The sequence below is a fragment of the Astyanax mexicanus genome, chromosome 1 (genome assembly GCF_023375975.1).
Source record: "Astyanax mexicanus isolate ESR-SI-001 chromosome 1, AstMex3_surface, whole genome shotgun sequence".
Classification (NCBI taxonomy): Eukaryota; Metazoa; Chordata; class Actinopteri; order Characiformes; family Acestrorhamphidae; genus Astyanax; species Astyanax mexicanus.
Genome location: NC_064408.1, coordinates 91,918,339 through 91,940,110, shown reverse-complemented (window position 1 = coordinate 91,940,110; position 21,772 = coordinate 91,918,339). Strand labels below are relative to the sequence as shown.

The 21,772-nt window shown below is 37.0% G+C and overlaps 1 protein-coding gene across 2 annotated transcripts in view; it reads right to left on the bottom strand.

Annotated features, from left to right (window-relative positions):
- sema5a (sema domain, seven thrombospondin repeats (type 1 and type 1-like), transmembrane domain (TM) and short cytoplasmic domain, (semaphorin) 5A) overlaps positions 1 to 21,772 on the bottom strand; it is a 281,050-nt gene that overhangs the window by 17,894 nt on the left and 241,384 nt on the right. For both annotated transcript variants that reach the window (XM_049485501.1, XM_049485492.1), the window contains exon 17: positions 9,947 to 10,156. In XM_049485501.1, coding sequence (XP_049341458.1) covers positions 9,947 to 10,156 — 210 coding nt within the window. The remainder of the gene's footprint in view (positions 1 to 9,946; positions 10,157 to 21,772) is intronic.

Genomic DNA, 21,772 nt, shown 5'->3' with positions numbered 1-21,772 from the left:
AAACTTGGTTAAAATTCCTTCTACTATAAATAGCTAAGCGAAGAAAAGATGATCCTATCCTCTCTTCACTGTCAGCTTTCTCACATATGTTGGGATGTTTATTTACAGAATTAACTGATATTTAGCTAAATCCATTCTTCCCTTTACCAATTAAATTTTCCATGGACTGCTGGCTGCAACCCAAGAAAAGCAAGAGCCTTTTTAGATGTTTCTTTTTAAACCTTTGAAGATGATTTTTAAGTGAGGAAACAGAATGATTATTGCATGTGCTGCACAGTAGAACAGTGTACCACAACTTTGAGTCTGCTTAATTTTCTTGAAGGTATTTTGTCAAACTTTGCAGTTTTTTCTTATTTTTCTTAAAATCCCAATTTTAGGATCTTCTAGAACCTCACTTGACTTCCACTTGACTTGATTCCTGGTGCAAGAAAATCCTAATTCTTCATTATAAACTTTTTTTGAGTGCTGGGCAGCTGCTTAGAGGAGCACATTCATTCCAACTGTTGGGGGAAGGTTTGGGGGAGTCAGTCTATTCATAGAACTTTAAAATCAGCACAACCTGGCCTTTTATAACACTGTCTACAAACAAGACATAGCACCAATCATTTTGCTAAGGTCTAAAGGTGAAAATAAACAGGGAACTGGAATCTCTTTAACAGTACTAAAAAGTCTTCTCTTCTTCCATGTACCTGCTTAGAATGCCACGTTCAGAGCACAGGGTCAGCCACAGCCATGCTATAGCATCCCTGTAGCAGAGAGAGGGTTAGTATGTGCTTGACAGTAGCAGCTTAGTGGACTCAGATATTGAACCAATTGTGTGATCAATAACACTGTCCACTGAGCCACCACACTGGCCATTAGTTCCTTGGAGTGCCCAGTGTTTGTAATAGTGTTTCTTAAATTTTCCCCCTTGTAAAACAGAGAAACATATGGATCTTGTCTAAACTAGTCTTTCTCTTAGTCTTTAAACCCATGTGTTTAGAAAATCTGTCAAACTTGGTGCCAAAGGCACTTCTTTCCCTTTCATTATCTCCCAGATTTGGACTCCATTACCCAAAATTCAACCACACATACATCACCCACTGACTATCTCACATGTCTGATCAGATGACACTGCCCAGTACCGTTTTTTCATGGTTTCCTCACTATATATACCCAAGCACTTTACTTAATCCCTGCCGAGTATTAGATGGTTCTGTTTGTTTAAACAAAGCCCTTATCTTGATCATGTATTGTTTATTCTGTGTTTATTCTAATTTTTTTATTTTCGAGTACGATTTTGCCATGCCTTGTTATTGACCTGGACTGTCTCTATGTTCTCTGGCCTTTTGAATTTTGAATTACTCTCATTTAATAATGCCCTTTTATTGTATCCGTACTTGACAAAATCAGTACATGTTCTGCGCATTTTTAGTCAGAGAAATTTATCCTAGGGCTACTACTACTACTACTACTAACTGAAAAAAGCACCACATATGATTTGAACAGATGCAAATAAACAAACATACAGTAAAACAAAACAAGGAATTCTTACTTTTAACTAAGTATGTTATTTCCTGTGAGTCAAGCTAAAGAACAAAGTGCAGTTCCAGATTTCTTCTGGATGCTCCTCAGCCAGCATGCGTATATTTTCAGTTCCATCAGCAGCTCACCTGATTTACCAAATTTACCAATACATTTACTAAACCAGAACTAGAAATAACTCTATTAAACTCAGATGAGGAAAGATTAGGAGATGTTTTAAGGAAAACTGTGAGGTAAAAGCACTGCTTTTTGTAAAATTGCTGCTTGTATTTATTGTAATGTTAGTGTTTTACTGAGCTAATAAACACTTACTGCCCAGATAAGAAGCTTTTTCTTTACTTAAAATTCCCACAGGGGCCTAAAGCATTTGCACAATACTGCATGTTACCTATATAATCTTTATTACACATTCAACACAATGCGTTCTTGTCTTTAAAATAAATGAGTGAGTTTAAATTAATTCAGGATCTGCAGAATTCTCTGGTCATCAGAAAGGGTGTTCCACAGATGAACAAATACATACATATTCTGGTTCTGCGGAGATGAAAGAGGTGGTTTAGATTGGCCCTAATATTAAGGTTAGAAATATACAGTTTAGGGAGTTAATTGGGTGCATTTCCAAAATTTGTCAAGCCTCTGTACCATTTTATGTTTGTGTAGATTGCTCCATCTATCCATCCATATTTCTAATTCATCTATCCATCCACTCATGCGTCTGTCTGTCCATCCGTCCATCAGACTAAGTGATGGAAGCAGAGAGAGTGTATTTTCTATCTGTTAAACACACTCAGTTCTACAGCCCATTTCTCCCTAACGTCCTGCCCCTGACCCCTGCGCTAATTAATGAGGGCAAACAAACCATCAGCAGCGTGTTTTTCTCTTCCTCTCATGTAAATGAGCAGTGAACTCGGGGAGACGATCCGCGACAGCCGAGCTAACGACTCCCGCAAAAACACTCGGCCACTTAGAGCTCTAATTAACTCAGTGTAAACACACTTATTCATCCATTCCACCCCACATCACATCAAAACAGCTCGACTCAGAGACAGGTCTGAGGACCAGCGGTGTGCTTCTGACTGTTTCCCCTTACTGAAGACTGAAGTTTCTCAACTAAAACATCTTTAGTGTCTGAACTTTAGTTTTGCAGTTTTGCAGTGGAGCACTGAGGGTAATGTAGCTAAAAAAGTAAGGGACGCTAATTAGCATTGCGCTAACGGCATACCTCAACCATTAAACACACGCTTCTCAAACTGTGAGAGAAACTCAAACTGAGATTTTAAATAAACACTGACAGACTTGCTCTTGTGTTTCTGACACTGTATGACTCATTTTCACGCGTAAACATAGACTAAAACATGGCAGATTAAAGTTAAGTTAAAATAGAAGCAAGATACCATAGATATCATTAAAAACGGTAAATTAAGATGGTAAGTACTGTATTAAGTTGGGTATATTATTCTGCCTATTTTAACATCAAATAAAGTGCAATAAATTATTGATTCAAACTAATGAGTTAGCATAAATGATGTTACCAAAAGTGTCAGTTGGGCACTTTTTCTATACATAATGTTGGGCTAAAACTCTATTTAGTGCTGTAATAGCTATTTTTCAGTATGTGACCACTGCACACAAGCTTAGCATAGGAAATTACATCCCCATTTACAGCTCTGGAAAAATATTAAGAGACCACTCCAGTTTCTGAATCAGTTTCTCTGATTTTGCTATTTATAGGTATATGTTTGAGTGAAATAAACATTATTGTTTTATTTTATTAACTACAGACAACATTTCTCCCAAATTCCAAATAATTTCTTTGTCATTTAGAGCATTTATTTACAGAAATTGAGAACGGTCTGAAATAACAAAAAGGATGCAGATTTTTCAGACCTCAAATAATGCAAAGTTCAAATTCATAAAGAAATCAATATTTGGTGGAATATAGTTGTGTTTGGTGGAATATAGTGCCAAATAGTTGAGCTAAATATTAAGGAATTAAGAAACTGTATACTGGTACTTTAAGATCAACACATCAAAATATTGACTTTATAATTATTATTTCATTTAAATATATAAAAAAGTTTAAAGGTTACACTTGTATAAGGGGAGTGTGACGTCTCACCACAATATCAACTCCCAACAGTCATCAGCTATAGAAGAGGTGTATGATAAATCCACACTACCTGCTCCTCCTGCTTTATAATGGGAGCAGAAAAGAAAAGCAGTCTTTTTAGAGCAGCTTTTAAAGAGTTGGGAGCGTCGCGCTGGGGTGTAATTGAACTTCTCCGTAGGGTTTTGTCATCCTTGCTGTAATTTCTCTATCGCAAAGTGACAGATCAGTCAATTTCTGCCGCCATATAACTGATCATTCCATCTGAGCCCACAGCAAAAGCAGGGAAGAAAAGATTCATTTATTTCAGAAAGGGACCGGTGGCAGCTGGGAAACTTCTCTTTTCCTCTCTTTTAAACTACAATAAACGTCTGACGTGCTTTTCCAAAAGGCCTGTCAGTTCAAGTCCCAGCTGGGCCTTATGGACTCAAACATGAGGAACTGAGCACTAATAGTGTGTGAGGAGGAGACGGCTCATGTTAGCTGCCCATCAAAACATCAAGCACTGCTTAGTGTTTTTGAAGTTCAGAGAAACGCTGGATTTTCACTGTTTTCACTGCTATGTTCAATTTATTTTCTGTAATGTTTAGCAAATGTTCAGACAACTTAAATTACATGAACTGTTGATGTTAAAAAAGTAAACAGGTAAAAAAAGTGTATATTTTATATTTTCAACACATGGAGTTCTGAGAATAAACAGAATTTCTGTCTAAATTATTTAGACATGGTATGTTAATATTCAAGTGTTTCACATATGCTATGTCAAAATTTATCGGCTTATCTTATATTTAAGCATAAACAAAATAAGTTATTTGAACAAATGTGCCAAGATTTTGCATAAAACTGGATAAATCTCCATATGCTCCCATATACTCTACACTCATTTCCACTCTCTGGCCACTTTATTAAAAAACACCTACCTTGTGCTTCCACTAACTGGCCACTTTATTAGAAACACCTACTCTGTGCTTCCACTCACTGGCCACTTTATTAGAAACCCCTTTACTAACATAATGTCTAACCTCTCTTCTGAACAGTTCTCTGTTGAGGACAATAGTACAGCAGTGTTACAACCTTATATGAGTAATGCAGGTCGCTTTGCTGGAATGAAATCAGGACATTGTTGTTGGTTCAGGAGAGTTACTAACATAATGTCTAATCTCAGCAGTCTAATCATAGCAGTTTTCACTGCTATGTTCAATTTATTTTTTGTAATGTTTAGCAAATGTTCAGACACCTCAAATGAGATGAACTCCTGATGTTAAAAACGTAAATAGGTAAAAAAAAAAAAAACAGTATATTTTATATTTTCAACACCTTGGGTCATGAAAATAAATCAGAATTTCTGTTTAGAATTTCTGTTTAAAGTATTCCGACATGGTATGTTAATAATTAAGTGGTTCAGATATGGTATATCAATATTTATATGTTTTTATATAATATTCTACGTTTTTTACATTTTTATATGTGGATTTAGAACATTAACAAAATCAGTAATTTGAACAAGGGTGCCCAAATTTTGCATATAACTTTTTATACGCTACTTTTATAAACTGCTTTACTCAGTTCACTTTATTAGAAACCCCAGCTTTGTGCTTCCACTCTCTGGCCACTTTATTAGAAACACCTATCCTGTGCTTCCACTCACTGGCCACTTTATTAGAAACCCCTTTACTAACATAATGTCTAACCTCTCTTCTGAACAGTTCTCTGTTGAGGACAATAGTACAGCAGTGTTACAACCTTATATGAGTAATGCAGGTCGCTTTGCTGGAATGAAATCAGGACATTGTTGTTGGTTCAGGAGAGTTCGGTTTTATTGTGTGTCAGCTCGGATGATGATGGATGGCCTCCGTTGAGCGGATCTCAGGTTTGGGTGTCTGGTGTCTATGGCGACGGGTATTTGATTAATAATGATTATAAATGAAATACCTCATTGTCTGCTGGCGCAACGTCTTCTGCCAGGTGTCGTTTCAAACTTAAGCAGCGGATTTCCATTTAGAAAGCACATTTCCTCTCAATATCACTCACTTCACTCATTTAATTAGGCACACTCCCCTCCTTCTCCGGCATTAGGGCGAGAAAGAGTGTGTTGTCGAAATTCTCAGACGACACAATCCTGCCTCCGAGCCGCGAGCGGAATAATTAGCCTGAAATGTGATTACATGCAATAATGCCGCAGGGATTTCTCTCCGTTTCCATCGATAAATTGGGGTCTTTGCACCTCCTAACTGCAGTAATTGTCTTTTATGATCTAATATATGTGTAACATGAAAATGAGTGTTTTTTTGTTACTTTTATTCGTTTATTGCTCTTCAGCGCTCAACACCTCTCTAACACATAGAGATTACCTTGGGGATGCTACGGTACAATGAGATATGTTCATATAATCACTCGAGTGAATCACTAAAGGCTGTAAAATACTCATGGGAGGTTTGAGTTTGAGTGTGTGTGTGTGTGTGTGTGTGTGTGTGTGTGTGCAAATGTTGTGCCTTTTTTACCACATCTGTATGCACTGTAACAGTTGAATGCTCACAATTACATTTTTTAATAAATTAGAACATTAGCTTTATTTGCGTGTTGGGTCTCCTGCACTAAATGTGAATGCGATTTCTTCCACCCTAAGAGTCATGAGATTTCTGGGTTATCTGGACATTTTTTGTTAGATGTCACCGATCATGATTATTACCACTCACTGCACTGTCCACTGTCAGTGATAATGCTCTCTATGATGTATTCCTGGTACACAAGTGACACTGAGAATCCAAAAATTTCAACTGGCATCTGGAACCCACTATAAGATCTTACAGTACTTAAACTCTGATAATTCACATCACATTGCCATGAGCACACTGGGCAATATTCAATCTCACTTACAACATATATAGGTTCTTAAGCCATCCCTTGATGTAACTCTTCCTGATCTTTTTACATACTGCTATCCCATGACTTGTGGCATGCCAGTGTACAACTTACCACAACAACTTAAAAAAAAGGAAACAAATATTAACCCTCTATGGCATGATGTTGCCCTCAGTCATTTCAATTGTTTTGCTGTCATAGTTCATATGTGTGGCTATTTTGTATTTATTTACTGACTGATATCATATTTTAATTTATTGCTTTAATTTATCTGTCATTCTTACCTGAAGATCATTCGATCTCTGCAGGGATATCACAGTGTCTCTCAGACATATCCTTATGGATGAAGGAGCATCACCTTTAGCTAAATCTCTCAAAGACTGAACTTCTCTATAACCATTGACTCTCTCTCTCTCACTGACAAAGGTTGCTAGGAACCTGGGTGTTATGGTTAACGACCAGCTCTCCTTCACGCACTATGTGGCCTCAGTTGCTTGATTCTGCCGCTTCACACTTTATAACATCAGAAAAATTCGACCGTTTCTGACGCAACAGGCCAATCCAACTCCTGGTACATGCAGTGGTCATCCCACGCCTCTACTACTGCAATGCCCTGCTAACTGGTGTAGTAGAACCACTCCAAATGATCCAGAATGCAGCAGCACGTCTGGTCTTCAACCAGCCAAAAACTATGAGCACATGTCACCCCGCTGCTCATTAAGCTCCATTGGCTACCAGTTCCTGCTGGTATCAAATTCAAAGCTCTTACAATCGCCTACAAGGTGATGACAGAACAGCTCCTTCCTACCTGCACTGATCACTCCTGAAGGTTTACGCTACCTCCCGGCCGCTGCGCTCCTCCAATGAACGTCGCCTCGCTTTACCAAACATTCACACAAAGCAATCCAGACTGTTCTCATACAGAGTTCCCCAATGGTGGAACAAACTACCTTCCACTACCAGATCAGGAGAATCTCTCGCTATCTTTAAGAAACTCCTGAAGACAGAGCTCTTCAAAAAGCACTTACTCTCTTAACACCTCTAACACACAAACTAACTACTTCTAACCTCATTTCCTTCTTCCCCTCCTTCACTCCTCTATCCCATTATTTCCCTTTGACCTCATTTAGGCCCTATCTAAAGATGTTTTTACCTTTAACTTCTATTACTTTTGTACTTCACTATTGTAAATCGCTTTTTCCTATTTCCACTTGCTGTGATGTCAGCATTTTTCAGCATTCAAAGGTTTCAGGTATTTCAGTTTTTGGTCAAAGAAGCTTAAATCGGTTGTTGAAAAGAGTTATTGTTTACAAACACAGTGTTTTCAATACAGACAAATACATTCGGATGAATGTGTCAGCTCTTGTCTGTCTTTTTTCCTCCCTTTCTTTTTCTTTCCTTTTCCTGTTCTGTTTTTCTGTCTGTCTTTTTTTTTCTTTTCCCCAGCCTGTTCATTTAAGCACATAGTCCTGATTTGTTGATGTCTGGTCTCTGCACTAGCCCTGCCCTGTCATCCGTCTTCTTAACTGTGGTCGTTTGTAACTCCGCCCCCTTGTTATCCCCCCTAGGTGTTGCCAGTCTCTCAGTGTGCATATATAGCACCTTTTTGTTTCAGTGTTTTGTGAGCTTGGTGGTTAAGATCTGTCCGTTTGTTCTCTCCATGCCTGTTCACGGTTTTTGTTCTGTTCTTATTTTTCTGTTGTCAGTTTTGCTTTCGCAGTTTAGTTTTCTCAGTTCTGTGTTATTAGTCTAGTTGTCCCAGTTTTTTTTTTTAGTATAGTTTCATAGTCATGTTTTCCTTGCCTTGTTTAGTCTTGTTTTGCGTTACCCTACCAGTGTTTGCTTTCTGTTATGTTTTAGTGTTTTCTCTTGTTTATTATATAAATCTTATTACCTGCGTATACATCCACCCTCTCATCCCTCTCGTGTCCATGACAGAATGTAAATCTGACAGCTGAAGATATATACCCAATATAATCAATGTAACAGCATAGTTACAACTATGAGGATTGTATGTACTGATCATTTATACAGTTGCAAAAATGTCTTGACTGTAATTTAAATACTAAGACTAATTAAACCTTTATACCTGTAATTTCTTTTCAGTCACAGCGCCACTCATCATTATCCCCTTTCACACATTCACTTCAGCAGTAATTTAATGATAATTAAAATGGACTGTGATCACAAGTCAAAAGCTGATGTGATAATTTACATGCACGGGACCTCATGTCATTTCCAGAACACACAGTAACACACTGCTCAATCAGAGGGGTGTTGTTGAGTTTTTGGAGAGAAAACGGAGGAGTGGATTTAGTCCAGGATTCTAAAGAGAAGCGGTGAAATGTGCCACCCTGCTTGTGGGCGGAGCTTCTGCTCTAAGGTGCTGCAGCACAGCTGGCAAAGCTACGCAACTATGTAAAGCTTTTGTTTCTCCTATAGACTTTTAGTTTTTAGAGAGAAAATCACTGCACTGTAAACCCATATGTTGTTTGACATTTCTAAACATTACTCAACTATTTTGAGTTAGTTGAACATTTGTGAGCACATATAAACACTCAAACTGAGATCTTTGAGTTGAACCAACTTATAATAAATGAGTTTAGTCTGTTGCCATTGGCAGCTTCTTTTCTATTGGTTTCTGTCACAATCTATTTGCATCATCAGTGTGTAGTGATTCCTCCTGGGCTACCTTACAAATAAATCAAGTTCCCCTTTAGTTGTAATAACTTGATGTTTTAATTTATGCTAACTAAAGTTTTCATTACTTAAATTTTTTGAGCAAACTGACTGCCTTAAAAAAGTTAATTAAACTCAACTTATCCAGTCTTACAGTATAACAAAAATAAAAAAGTTAAATCAACTTACCCTTTAGTTGTAATAACTTGATGTTCTAAGTTATGCTAACTTAATTTTTCATTCCCCATTACCTAGCCTTTTTAAGGCAATTGGTTTCCTCAAATTGTTTTAAATTCAACTCATCCGGGCTTACAGTGTACAGGAGGGGATTTTGTACATGATTAAGAAATGAAGGAGCTGTTGGCCATTTACTCTGAGAATACTTCGTCTTATTTAATTGGATTTTATGGTGAGTATGAATACATGCATTCCAGTAAAACGCCATTCAAAAGCTGCATGTGGGAATGACACAAACCCTGAACATAGCTGTTAAAGGTAACCCAGTAATGCACTGGGTTCTGAGTGTAAAAAAGGGCTATACATAGTTCAACCTATGATGTGGAGCCACCAAACAACAGAGGCCACATGTTTACATCAAGCTGTCAGAAACGCTGCATGTATCTTATTAACATAACAAAGCGTTCTAGACTGACACATCCCACGCGATACATAAAATAATCACTCCTGGGAGCACTGATCCAGCTTCAAAAGTGCTTCCGTCAAGAAATTGCTGCAGTGCGTGTGTAAGAGTGTGTTTAAACAGTGAGTTTTTACCTGGGCAGGGTGTTGTGTTGCACTCCTGGTACTCCTGCGCAGGCCCTAGACAGGAAGTCCCGCCGTATTTGGGTTTGGGGTTGGTGCAGGTTCTCTTTCGGCTGCGGATGCCTGAGCTGCAGTCTCTGCTGCACTGGCTCCATGAGCTCCACGCTGACCAACCACCATTAACTGTCAGTCCAGTAATGCGGCCTGACCGGAGCAGGTCACCTGTGAGACACACATATATGTACACACATATTTAGATATTTAGCAATATTTTTTTTTGTATATAAACTATGTACAAGGGTTGGACAATGAAACTGAAACACCTGATTTTAGAGCACAGTCATTTATTGTCTAAACGGACAGTTCTGGTGGAAACAGGAGAGTTGAGGTGCACATGAATTCTGCCGTGATTTGGGCAGCTGTGGTTTTATGTTTTTTGGATAAAATCCGAGACAGCTTCCTCTTACAGCGTCCACAGTTAATCCTGTTGGATGTGGTTGGTCCTTCTGTGTGCTATGTCTATGCTGACATTACCCTGGATCCGGTGGCTCTTGATACATCACAAGACTTGCTGTCTTGGTCACAGATGCGCCAGCAAGATGTGCACCAACAATTTGTCCTCTTTTGAACTCTGGTATGTCACCCATAATGTTGTGTGCATTGCAATATTTTAAGCAAAACTGTGCTCTTACCCTGCTAATTAAGCTTTAGACTCTGCTCTTACTGGTGCAATGTGCAATTAATGAAGATTGGCCACCAGGCTGCTCCAATTTAGCCATAAACCCTCCCAAACTAAAATGACAGGTGTTTCAGTTTCATTGTTCAACCCCTGTATATCCTCTTCAAAAATCTCTGAATTCTGTCTCTTTACAGTCTCAACAGGTATCATGTGTGGTGGGTAGTGCTGCACTGTGGGCTGCCAGCAGGTGGGCTGGTAGACATAAGGAAATAAATAGTAGAGTTGGATCTCAATACTCCAACTCCCAGAATCCCCGGCAGTGATTACTGTCAATCAGCTGCACCTGTGCAATACCCCATATAAAGCCCAGTCAAACTAGTCCTCGCTGTCGCACCTTTGTAGAGGGGTGACCAGTAACAGTGGGAAAAAGAGAGAAGAGAAAGAAAAGGAAAAAAAGATAAAACACCACAAGTGAGAGAAAAAAAAAATCAGTCCGTTTTGAGTTTTGTTGTATTTTAGTTTGGTTTATTTGAAGCTGAGAGCTGTCTTTTGTTTGTACACACCATTTTGTTGCATTTTCTTTGTTCTGTTTCCCGTCTTTTTTTCCACACCTTTTTTTCATGCTTTTTTCTCCAGTCATTTTCCATTCTCCTTGGTGGAGAAACAGTTGCTCAAGCACACTTCTCACAACATTATTATTATTATATCTGCTCTGCACTAGGATCCAACACCTACAACAACCGTAACATCATGTTAACAGAGTGGTAGAACAGCTCTGTGACAGTACAACCAAGACACGATATGAACCAATAGGAGCTAGTAAAAGCAAAGCTGCTCTGCAGAGTTTAGACATCAGTATTTCAGCATGAACAAAAGTATTGGGACACATGCCTATACAATTGTACTATTTAGGAGCCGTGTTCTGAGGATTTATTTGATGTATTCAGTGGTAAGCCTGTTAAAGAGGTCAGGATATTGGATGATCACCACCAACCTCATACCTATTCCAAAAGTAATGGCTGGAGCTCCATTATTCCAAAGAACACAGTTCCACAGCTCCACAGCTCAATGTTCGGGGGTTTATACTTCTCTGGCCCACACCTGGCATTAGATTGCTTTAGACAATCTTTATAATACTGTTCCATAGTTAATAGGTAACTAAGCAGTAACTAATTAATAGTGCTGCATTAACACCTAAATATTTTCTATTAACTACCAGGGAGTACTGAATAATTACTCAGTAGATAGTACTGAACTAATGATTATAGTAGTTCACTATTAACTCCACAATAATTACTGAGACTTACATATCTCCTGAAGAACTACTTACTAATGATGTCTTCTTTATAATAACTACTTATTACTTACTGCTCAAATCAACATTAACTACTGAAAACCCTTACATCCCACCTGGGGAACTATAGATCTAAATCAGGCATATTTGAGTTAAATGCATATTCATTGAAGGCATATTTGAATTAAGCTACTACTACATTTGTAGTAGTGGTAACCTTAATTACCTTATTATCCTCAGTTCCTTCCAAATATTAGCAACATATAGTAAAATACTACAGTGTGTATTACTCTGCTTAACCATAAATTTTTGGAAGAAAAAAACATTATAACGTAATATTATTGCATAGAAGACATTGATGAAAGTTCTCCAGAAGGCATCTAAGACTCTAAGAATGACTGTAAGACTGTAATAATGTAACAATCATTGCTTTAATACTAGGTATCAGCCTTATAAAAGTGCATCTTCACCCTTTGCACTCTCACAGAGATTTATTTTGACTGCGCATTATTAGGGCAATTACGGTAATTCCACAGCGGACGCAGCTCTCCAGGGGCCTTATTTATAAAACTCTGCGTAGGTTCTGGAGTGAGAGTGTGCGTACGCACAAAAAACAGGAAATGGCGTTAAAAAAGCGTTAATGGCGAAATGGCGTTAAAAAAGTGTGCGTACCCACACCTGAATGCAGTTTCCTCTTTATAAATCACAATCTGCTTATAAATGTGCGCAGCTGACCAAGCCTCGCGCTCCGCCTCCGTACCGCCCACATTTACCCATAAAAGGTCCATGCAAATCACCCAATGAATATTTAAAGGAGTGATTCCCCATTCATTCTGATCGGGATGATGGAGGAATGCAAAGCAAAGAAGCGAAATTTTGGAGATTGTGAAGTGGAAGTCCTTGTTTCAGAGGTTGAGGCAAGGAAGGATGTGTTGTTTGGTGGCCTTAGTAGTGGCATTACCAACAAACGCAAGTTTGTTGAGTGGCAGCATGTGGCTGCAGCAGTAAACAATGTGAGCTCCACAAGCCGAACTATTGCAGAGGTAAAGAAAAAGTGGTCAGATTTAAAACGACGCAAAGAAGCAAATTGCTTTGCACAGAAAAAAATTAACTGCAACTGTAATCAAGTAATGCCAAATTACTTAATTAATTGCTCAAGTAATGCCAAAAGCGCCATTATAACAGACAGCGCCTCACTATTTTCTGCCTATTTATAGAGCTGTTATTTTATGCAATTAGGTACAGCTGTTTATGATCGTAATTATCTGCAACTATTACCAGCCCTTAACACTTTCCTCTCTCTTTATTATAGAGTATAATTTGTTGCAATAATAATAATAATAATAATAATAATAATAATAATAATATTTACATATACATACATAATATATATATATATATATATATATATATATATATATATATATATATATATATATATATATAGCACCTTTAGATTTTACAACTGTGAGATTAAACAGATAATACAAATAAAACTGAAATAAACTACAAAGTGAAATATACAAGTTAGTGGAAAATTAACACTACATATACATATAATACAGAATAAGATACAGAAATAGTTTTAACTATACATGCAGAAAAAAAATATTGAAACAAGTAATGCTTAATCTTCCTTTGTTAATTTTGATTTATGAGGTATCTAAGATGCGGAAGGAAGAAAAGCTTGCGCATTTACTTACAATTCCCTACTTTACCACATGATGCCACTAATTCCCGCTCTCTCCGCACACTTTTGAAGGCATACGCATGCCTCAAACATTGCTTAAATGTACGCTCGTTTTCATGCCAAGTATTTCTTTATAAATCACAATTCTTGCGTGAGATGTTGCTTACGCACATTTCTGCCCTCTTTTTATGCGTACGCACTCTTTATAAATGAGGCCCTAGGTCCTTCATGTAAATTCTCTGCTGTGCGCTGCTGCTGCTGCTGCTGGAGGAGGATTAAGAGAGACTCTGCTGCTTTCATATTTCTGTATTTGATTGAAAATAAACTAGTAATCAAGATATTGAGATCTTTTCCAGCTTATTTTACCCCCGGATCAGAGGAGGACTCTTTGTGGGTTGTTAACCAGCTTTAGGATGTGTGTTAGCTAGCTAAGTTAGCTAGGTTATGTGTGTGTTAGTTAACTGGCTAAGTTAGCTAGGTTATGTGTGTGTTAGTTAACTGGCTAAGTTAGCTAGGTTATGTGTGTGTTAGTTAGCTAGTTTAAATGTGTGTTAGTTAGCTAGGTTATGTGTGTTCATTTGCTAGCTAAGTTAACTTTTATGTGTGGGTTAGTTAGCTAGGTTATATGTGTGTTAGCAAGTTAAATGCGTGTGTGTGTGTTAGCTAGGTTAATTGTGTTAGCTAGTTTAAATGTGTGTGTTAGTTAACTAGGTTAAATGTGTGTGTGTTAGTTAGCTAGGTTAAATGTGTATTATTATTGTTATTATTAATGTATATTTCCCTTTATAATAATGTGACATGATCTGCAGTAACTCCTAAAGAAGAACACAGTAACTCCTCAGTAATTAGTAATTAGTTACCATGTTTCTCACTTTATAATAATGTGACATGATCTGCAGTAACTCCTAAAGAAGAACACAGTAACTCCTCAGTAATTAGTTAACATGTTTCTCACTTTACAATACTTTGACATGATTTACAGTAACTCAGTAGTAGTAACAGTAGTAATGGGTTACCATGTGCTGCTGTTAACTCCTGAAAAAAGAAGACAGGGACCCCTTATTAATTATCTATGAAGAACACAGGGATGCCTAGTCCGTTATCTAACACAAATATTTATTCATTTAAACATGATTTCCCCCAGAATAAGGATCTAGGACACAACCTACAGTAAAGCTGTATGTGAGCCATCACTTCTACTGAGCACATCTCCAGGAGGACTGAAGAAGAGCACAGGATTAGAATAAACACCTGTAACACACTGACAGAATATTACAAAAATGGGGGTTAAGCAGACTACTGCACATTTCAGTGTGTCTAACATTTGGAAGATATTGAGGATACTAAGGTAAGTAAGGTTAATATATGATAAGTGGTGTCACTGACTTTAATATCACCACTGAATAACCTGCAGCAGCAGATAAACACACTTCTAGAGGCTAGCGGTCCGGCGCTGTGGAATTACCGTAATTACCCTAATAATGAGCACTAAAAGTCTGTGAGACTGCAAGGCTAAAGATGAACGTTTATAAGGTTGGTATTGAAAATTAAAGCAGTGACCATTAAAACAAAATTGAGTACAGTCAGTCTTAGAGTCTTCTGGAGAACATAAATAATGTCTACTATGTAATAATATTACGTTATTAAGTTTTTTTTTCTTTCAAAAATGGGGTTTAAGCAGATTACGACACACTGTAGTATTTTACTATATGTTGCTAATATTTGGAAGATAATGAGGATAATTAGGTAATTAAGGTTACTACTACTACAAATGATGTCACTCAAAAATGCCTTTAATATCACCACTGATAGAATAATTGTTTGTGTAGACTGATTTAGATCTATAGTTCCCCAGGTGGCATGTAAGGGTTTTCAGTAGTTAATGTTGATTTGAGCAGTAATAGTTATTATAAAGAAGACATCATTAGTAAGTAGTTCTTCAGGAGATATGTAAGTCTCAGTAATTATTGTGGAGTTAATAGTGAACTACTATAATCATTAGTTCAGTACTGTCTACTGAGTAATTATTCAGTACTCCCTGGTAGTTAATAGAAAATATTTAGGTGTTAATGCAGCACTATTAATTAGTTACTGCTTAGTTACTGCTTAGTTACCTATTAACTATGGAACAGTATTATAAAGTGTTACCGACAATCTTATTCTACTAGCTGTCTGTGCTTCTCTAAAGGGACTGAACAAGCTGTGTGTGCATTTTCATATCTATGTCAGCACAGGTGCAACTTAAAGTAGCTAAATGCGTTCAGTAGGAAGGGTGTCCACAAGTATTTGGGTGTGTATTGAATATGTAATAATTAATTTCATTCTGAGTGGAAGTCAGTCCACATTAGTTTTATTCCAAGTAATGATTTTAGAACAATGCTAATGGGTAATTCCTCATAAAATTTCAACTGAAAAAGTATAGAAAATGGAGTTGAATGGAAAAGTGATTTCATGTGACTCCAATGACTCTCAATAATAATAAATTAATATGTAAAACTAAACCTTAATCTTATTCTTAGGGACACTTTCTTGTGTAATGCAATTTAAATAAAATAAAGAAACAATCCGAACAAACAAAACAAAACTAACAATATATTCAGGGTATATTTGTCCTAAAAGATACACATATCTACACACACACACACACACACACACACCCAGGAGAATTGTTAGGACTGACCTCCTGAGCTGAAGACATGGGGACACTCAGATTTAGTGCTGAATCTCAGGGATATGAGGTTTGATGCCTTGTCGTAAATAACTCTGACTTTATGATTGACCCGCCGTTAGTTGCAGGAGAATATATAGCGCATGAGATGAGGCAGCGGACTCAGATACACCGAGCTGTTTTAATATTAGATCCTTTCATGGTAGTGTATTAATAGAGGCACCTCGGTGAGATGTAGAAAGAACCCTTTGAATTCAGCTGTGAATTTCAATTTGAGTAAATGAACTGGACTTAATTTGGCCAACTGAGGAGAATGTCATCAAATCCTTTATTTCTCTCACAGCTACATCCAATCACGCCCTTCAGCCTGGCATCGGCCCAGAATATCTCCTTTAACTCCTTCGGTTCTACCTTAAGACCTTTCTTTTGGATGTTTATTGGCTTTGCTGGATTATATTGCCATTTGTACAGAAACATCCAAGAATATTTCTGTCAGAACCTCAGCTAATGTAATGAAGTACTCATGAAACATTCAATAAACGTTCATTTTAGCTGGCTAAGAGTCCAAACCTGGCACAACCTGTCACTAGCCTTTCTGTCACTACAACACCAACTGTTTGCTGCCCCTCTCTCAGACACACGTTAATATTGTTGACAGTTGTGTCGAAAACACAGGAGTTGGCAATAGCTGTCAAATACTCTGTGGACTGGTATCACTGATAACTAAGCAAAGGTGAGTTTAATTTACAAACATCCTCACTAAACAATTCTATACAGTTGGAGAGCTATTAATACATAACCATACTCAATAAATATTTCAATACACTTGAATAGTAACTAATTATACACAACCAAACTCAATAAACTCCCCTAGACACTAGAACAGGACATATTGAACCATGAAGAACCTAAATAAACACTTCTATACAGTAGAATAGGAGATAATAGTTCATAATCAACCTCAGTAAACACTTCTATACATTAGAATAGGAGACACTGAACCATGAGGAACCTAAATAAACCCTTATTTACACTAAAATAGGAGATATTAGTCCATATATAAGCCTAATAGATGCTTATGTACATTAGAATATTAGATATTAGACCATAAGCTCCTACAATAACCACATCTATACACTGCAATAGGAGATATTAGGCTATGTAAAACTTCCATTAACATTCCTATACACTATAATAGGAGATATTACTTAATAAACATTCTCAATAAACACACCAATATACTAGTTTATGAGATATTAGACCATAAACAACCTCAACATTCACTTCAATACACAAAGACATATGAGTACATAAACCCCAATAAACAATTTTATACACCAGAATAATAGATACATAACTTAATAAATAACCTTATTAATCCTATACTTACAGTTTCTTTGCATCATAAAACCTTACACTGCATTACATTTGATATAAATTCAGCATGATGGAAAATATCTACTGATTACACAATGTCTGAAGGACCTACTTCAACACCCTGAAGGATTTTAATGGTGTTTTTCTGTTTGAAAGTTAGAATTTTATCTCAGAGTGAATACTGACATCCTCCTGAGCCATGGCTTGTTTCTACACAACTGGATCAGTCTGTAGTGTTCTGACCACCACACTGACCCAAACTCTTTATCAGCAGAGTCCTCCAGTAAACAGCACTCAAAAAGCAAACAGACTGTTTCACAACCCTCTGACACAACAACCCAGAGCAGCGCGCCGATGGCTGTTGACCAGCAGTCTGGTAAACATATGCTCTGACCTGCAGGAAAAACAACAACCCAACACTCAAAGCCTGAAGATATAACTGCTGTTCTGCTCAATTTCCATTACATTCCATATTTGAATGTAATTACTATGATTTTCATTAATAATAGAATAAACTCTCATCAATAATATAACTGTGATTGTCATTTGTATTATTTGCCCAAATTGAAAACCAAAATATCAAATTAAAAGAGGTGCACAGTGTTAAAGCAGTATGAAGTACATGAAACATGCTTTATCAAAATATACAGCTCTGGAAAAAATTAAGAGACCACTTAACTTTCTGAATAGGTTTCTCTGATTTTACTATTTATAGTAAAATAAACATTGTTGTTTTATTTTATAAACTATGGAAAACTTTACTCCCAAATAATAAATATATTGTAAAAATATTGTAATTGAGAGCATTTATATGCAGAAAATGATAGTAATAACAAAGATTTTGAGTTCAGAAATCAATAATTTGTGGAATAATCCTGTTTTTTAATCACAGTTTTCATGCATCTTGGCATGTTCTCCTCCACCAGTCTTACACACTGCTTTTAGGTAACTTTATGCCACTCCTGGTGCAAAAATTCAAGCAGTTCAGCTTGGTTTGATGGCTTGTAATGATCCATCTTATTCTTGATTAAATTTCAGAGGTTTTCAATTTGGTAAAATCAAAGGAACTCATAATTTTTAAGTGGTCATTTTTTCCAGAGCTGTATATAAAATACAGCCTGTACTAATAATTCAGTAATTATAACCCAAAAGAGCCCATGGTGTTGTGTGTCTCTTAGACATATAAAGTTCCTTACAGCTTTGTCTCAGTCATTTAACTCATAAAGTTCCAAAGTGACATATACAAAACTTATTTATTTATACTTATTTATATAATGTAGGAGTGCGGCATTAGTTCTAGAGATGAAAGTAGTTCCTTTTTACAGTGTATTATTTGCTTCTATAGCTCTGTTTTAACCATTTAACCATTTAAATTCGTTAATCTAATGGTTTATGTTCCACAAAACTCGTTCTGACCTGATTTCTAGAACAAGAAATAGAAGTTATGGAAATGTTGTTGAGTTTTCGTGTTACATCAGGATTTTAGTCCTAAAATATTTACAGTCATGTGCTCCCCCCCCCCCTCCTTACTGAATTGTTCTGATTCAATTCAACTTGGAATCAACATTCAGAAATGGCTCTTATGGGCTACACACAGGGTTCAGGTGAACCTAAACAAGAAAATGTTTGATTGTTGCCTCCTGCTCTTAATCATACAGCTTGTGGAGTTTTGTTACAGTGGAGGCTCTTGAGGGGAAGTAGAGCTCCACTCTGCTGCTAATGCATTTGTTTTTTGTGTTAAAAGTGTAAAAGTGTAAAAACTGTTTTAAAAGCCTTTTTAAATTAACATTGTGTTAATAAGCTCCTTTTTTATATTGACAGGTCAAGTATATGCTTGAATTATTCTCTGATTTTTTTTTCTCTTTGTTTAGATGTAAAAAAAACACACATTTTTTAATCATTTTTGTTCCCAGAACAAAATTTTAATAAGAGAGACTCCAGATCAACTGCTTGCCATCAGCAGCCAGAGTCAGAGAAAGCATGATTGACCTTGCTTTCCCTGGGTGAGTAAATGGAGCCCTCTCCTTACATTACTCCCAGTGTGATGCTAGCTGGCACAGGCATCTGTTAGCTGATGTATCAGAGCTGAGGGTCCAACACTTTCCTCCAAGCATGCTGACATCAGCAGTTAGTCTGATCCTCACTCTCCTGGTGTGGGGGGCAATACTAGTGTTGGGGGATTGTGTACTTGGCTCTTCACATCGGGTAAAAAATTGGGGTAAAATTAGAAATAAGTTTATGTGCATTCAATTAACAGACAATAATATGGAATGGACTTACGTTATGTTGCATTAGCGTTACTAATCTGCACTTTTTACTCTTTCTCTGCTTGTTTTGATGAACTTTGCACTACAGAACAGAGTGTAAGAAAAGGTGTGTCAGGGTGTACCGGCCCAGGGGCTTCCAGGAGGTTAATCAAGTCGATAACAGAGCAGATTCATTGCTGGTGTAGCCCAGACAGCGGGGTGGGAAACGGATCAAGCTTTGTAGTTCCTGTCTGTGTTTGAAGCTGCGTGAACACCGCAGAGATAAACGGAGCGTTTCAAACAGAGGTGACACACACACACACACACACACACACACAGAGGCTTTTGGCAGGGTTTTGGCAGCATTCCTGTGATGTCGTCTCTGCGCTCTGATTTGCTCCACAGATCAGTGCTTACAAGCCCTTAATCCAGAAAATTAATTGCTCTTGTGCATTACCACCAAGCGAGCCTCTCACACTGCTGTTGTGAATTGCTAGGCGCTCGCCCAGGAGTGTCAGAAAATGCTTATTAACAGTTAGGCAGAGAGCAATTATAAACTCCTCCCTACTGGCTTTGTATTGTGTCCTGTTAGGCAGATAATTATGTAGAAGTGTTGTTTTTAACGTCTGAGATTGTCACTGAGGAAACCGAGAAACAACAACAAGCTCAAAGAGTCGAACAGTAAACTACTGATCTTTAAGGAATAGTTTTGTGAATGTAATTTACGAATGTGAAAATGAAACCCCTTAGCCTAAATATAGTCAGTCTGTCAAGAGTGGATTGCTGCTCTGCTTTAACACTGGAGCTATGAGGCTAATGTAGCTAACAAGTAATGTATATCCCACCAATTAGCATGGTGCTAAATGCACACTTAAATCATTACATTTCCTCCACAAACTGTGTGGGGTCGTTACAGGGCCACTCCAGCTTTACTTTTATTTTCTACATTGTAAATGAATACTGAAGTCATCCAGACTATGAAGGAACACATAAGGAATCATGTAGTAACTTAAAAAAGGTGTTAAACGAACCAAAATACTCTGTGAAGCATTTAAGGGGCTATTATCTGAAGTGCTGTTAACCTTTTCTATGGTTTCTGAGGCTGGTAACTCTGATGAACTTATATTGTGCAACAGAGGTAACTCTTGCTCTTTCTTTCCTGGTGCAGTCCTGATGAGAGCCAGTTTCATTATAACATTTTTAATGGTCTTTGTGACTGCAATTATGAATACTTTTAAAGTTGTTGATTTTTTTTTTCAAACTGACTGACATTTACTGTATATCTTAAAACATTTTTCTCTTTACTTAGTTAAGTAGTTCCTGCCATAATATGGATTAGAACATTACTCAAATAGAGCTATTCACTGTATACCTGTAACTCTACCTCTTCACAACATTACAACTGATGCTCTCAAACACATTAAGGGGCAGGAAATTCAAGTCATTAACTCTTGAGGCACAGCTAATTAAAAAAAAAGGCAAGCTGTGCAAAGCTGTTATCTAATCCAGAGAAGCTAATTAAAATAATCCAAAATATAAAACATATTCTGGTTTGTTTAGCACTTTTTTTTATTTACTAAATAATTCCAGATGTTTTTCTTCATAGTTTAGATGACTTTAGTATTTTGTGAAATACCTTGAATTCGCAATTACAAAACTCAGCTGGAGGCTTTATGAAACTATGGTTACAGGAAGTGGAGAAATTATGGTCTATCTCTGTGCACTCAATACTGTGGAGAGAAAAATAAAAATAAGAAAAACAGGGAGAAAATAGAAGAAAGAAAAATAATGTAGATTAAACACAGCTATCATTAGGTTGGACAGGTTTTACAGTTGAACATGGCCATCCAAAAATGTTAAACCTTTGAATATAATAGAGGGACA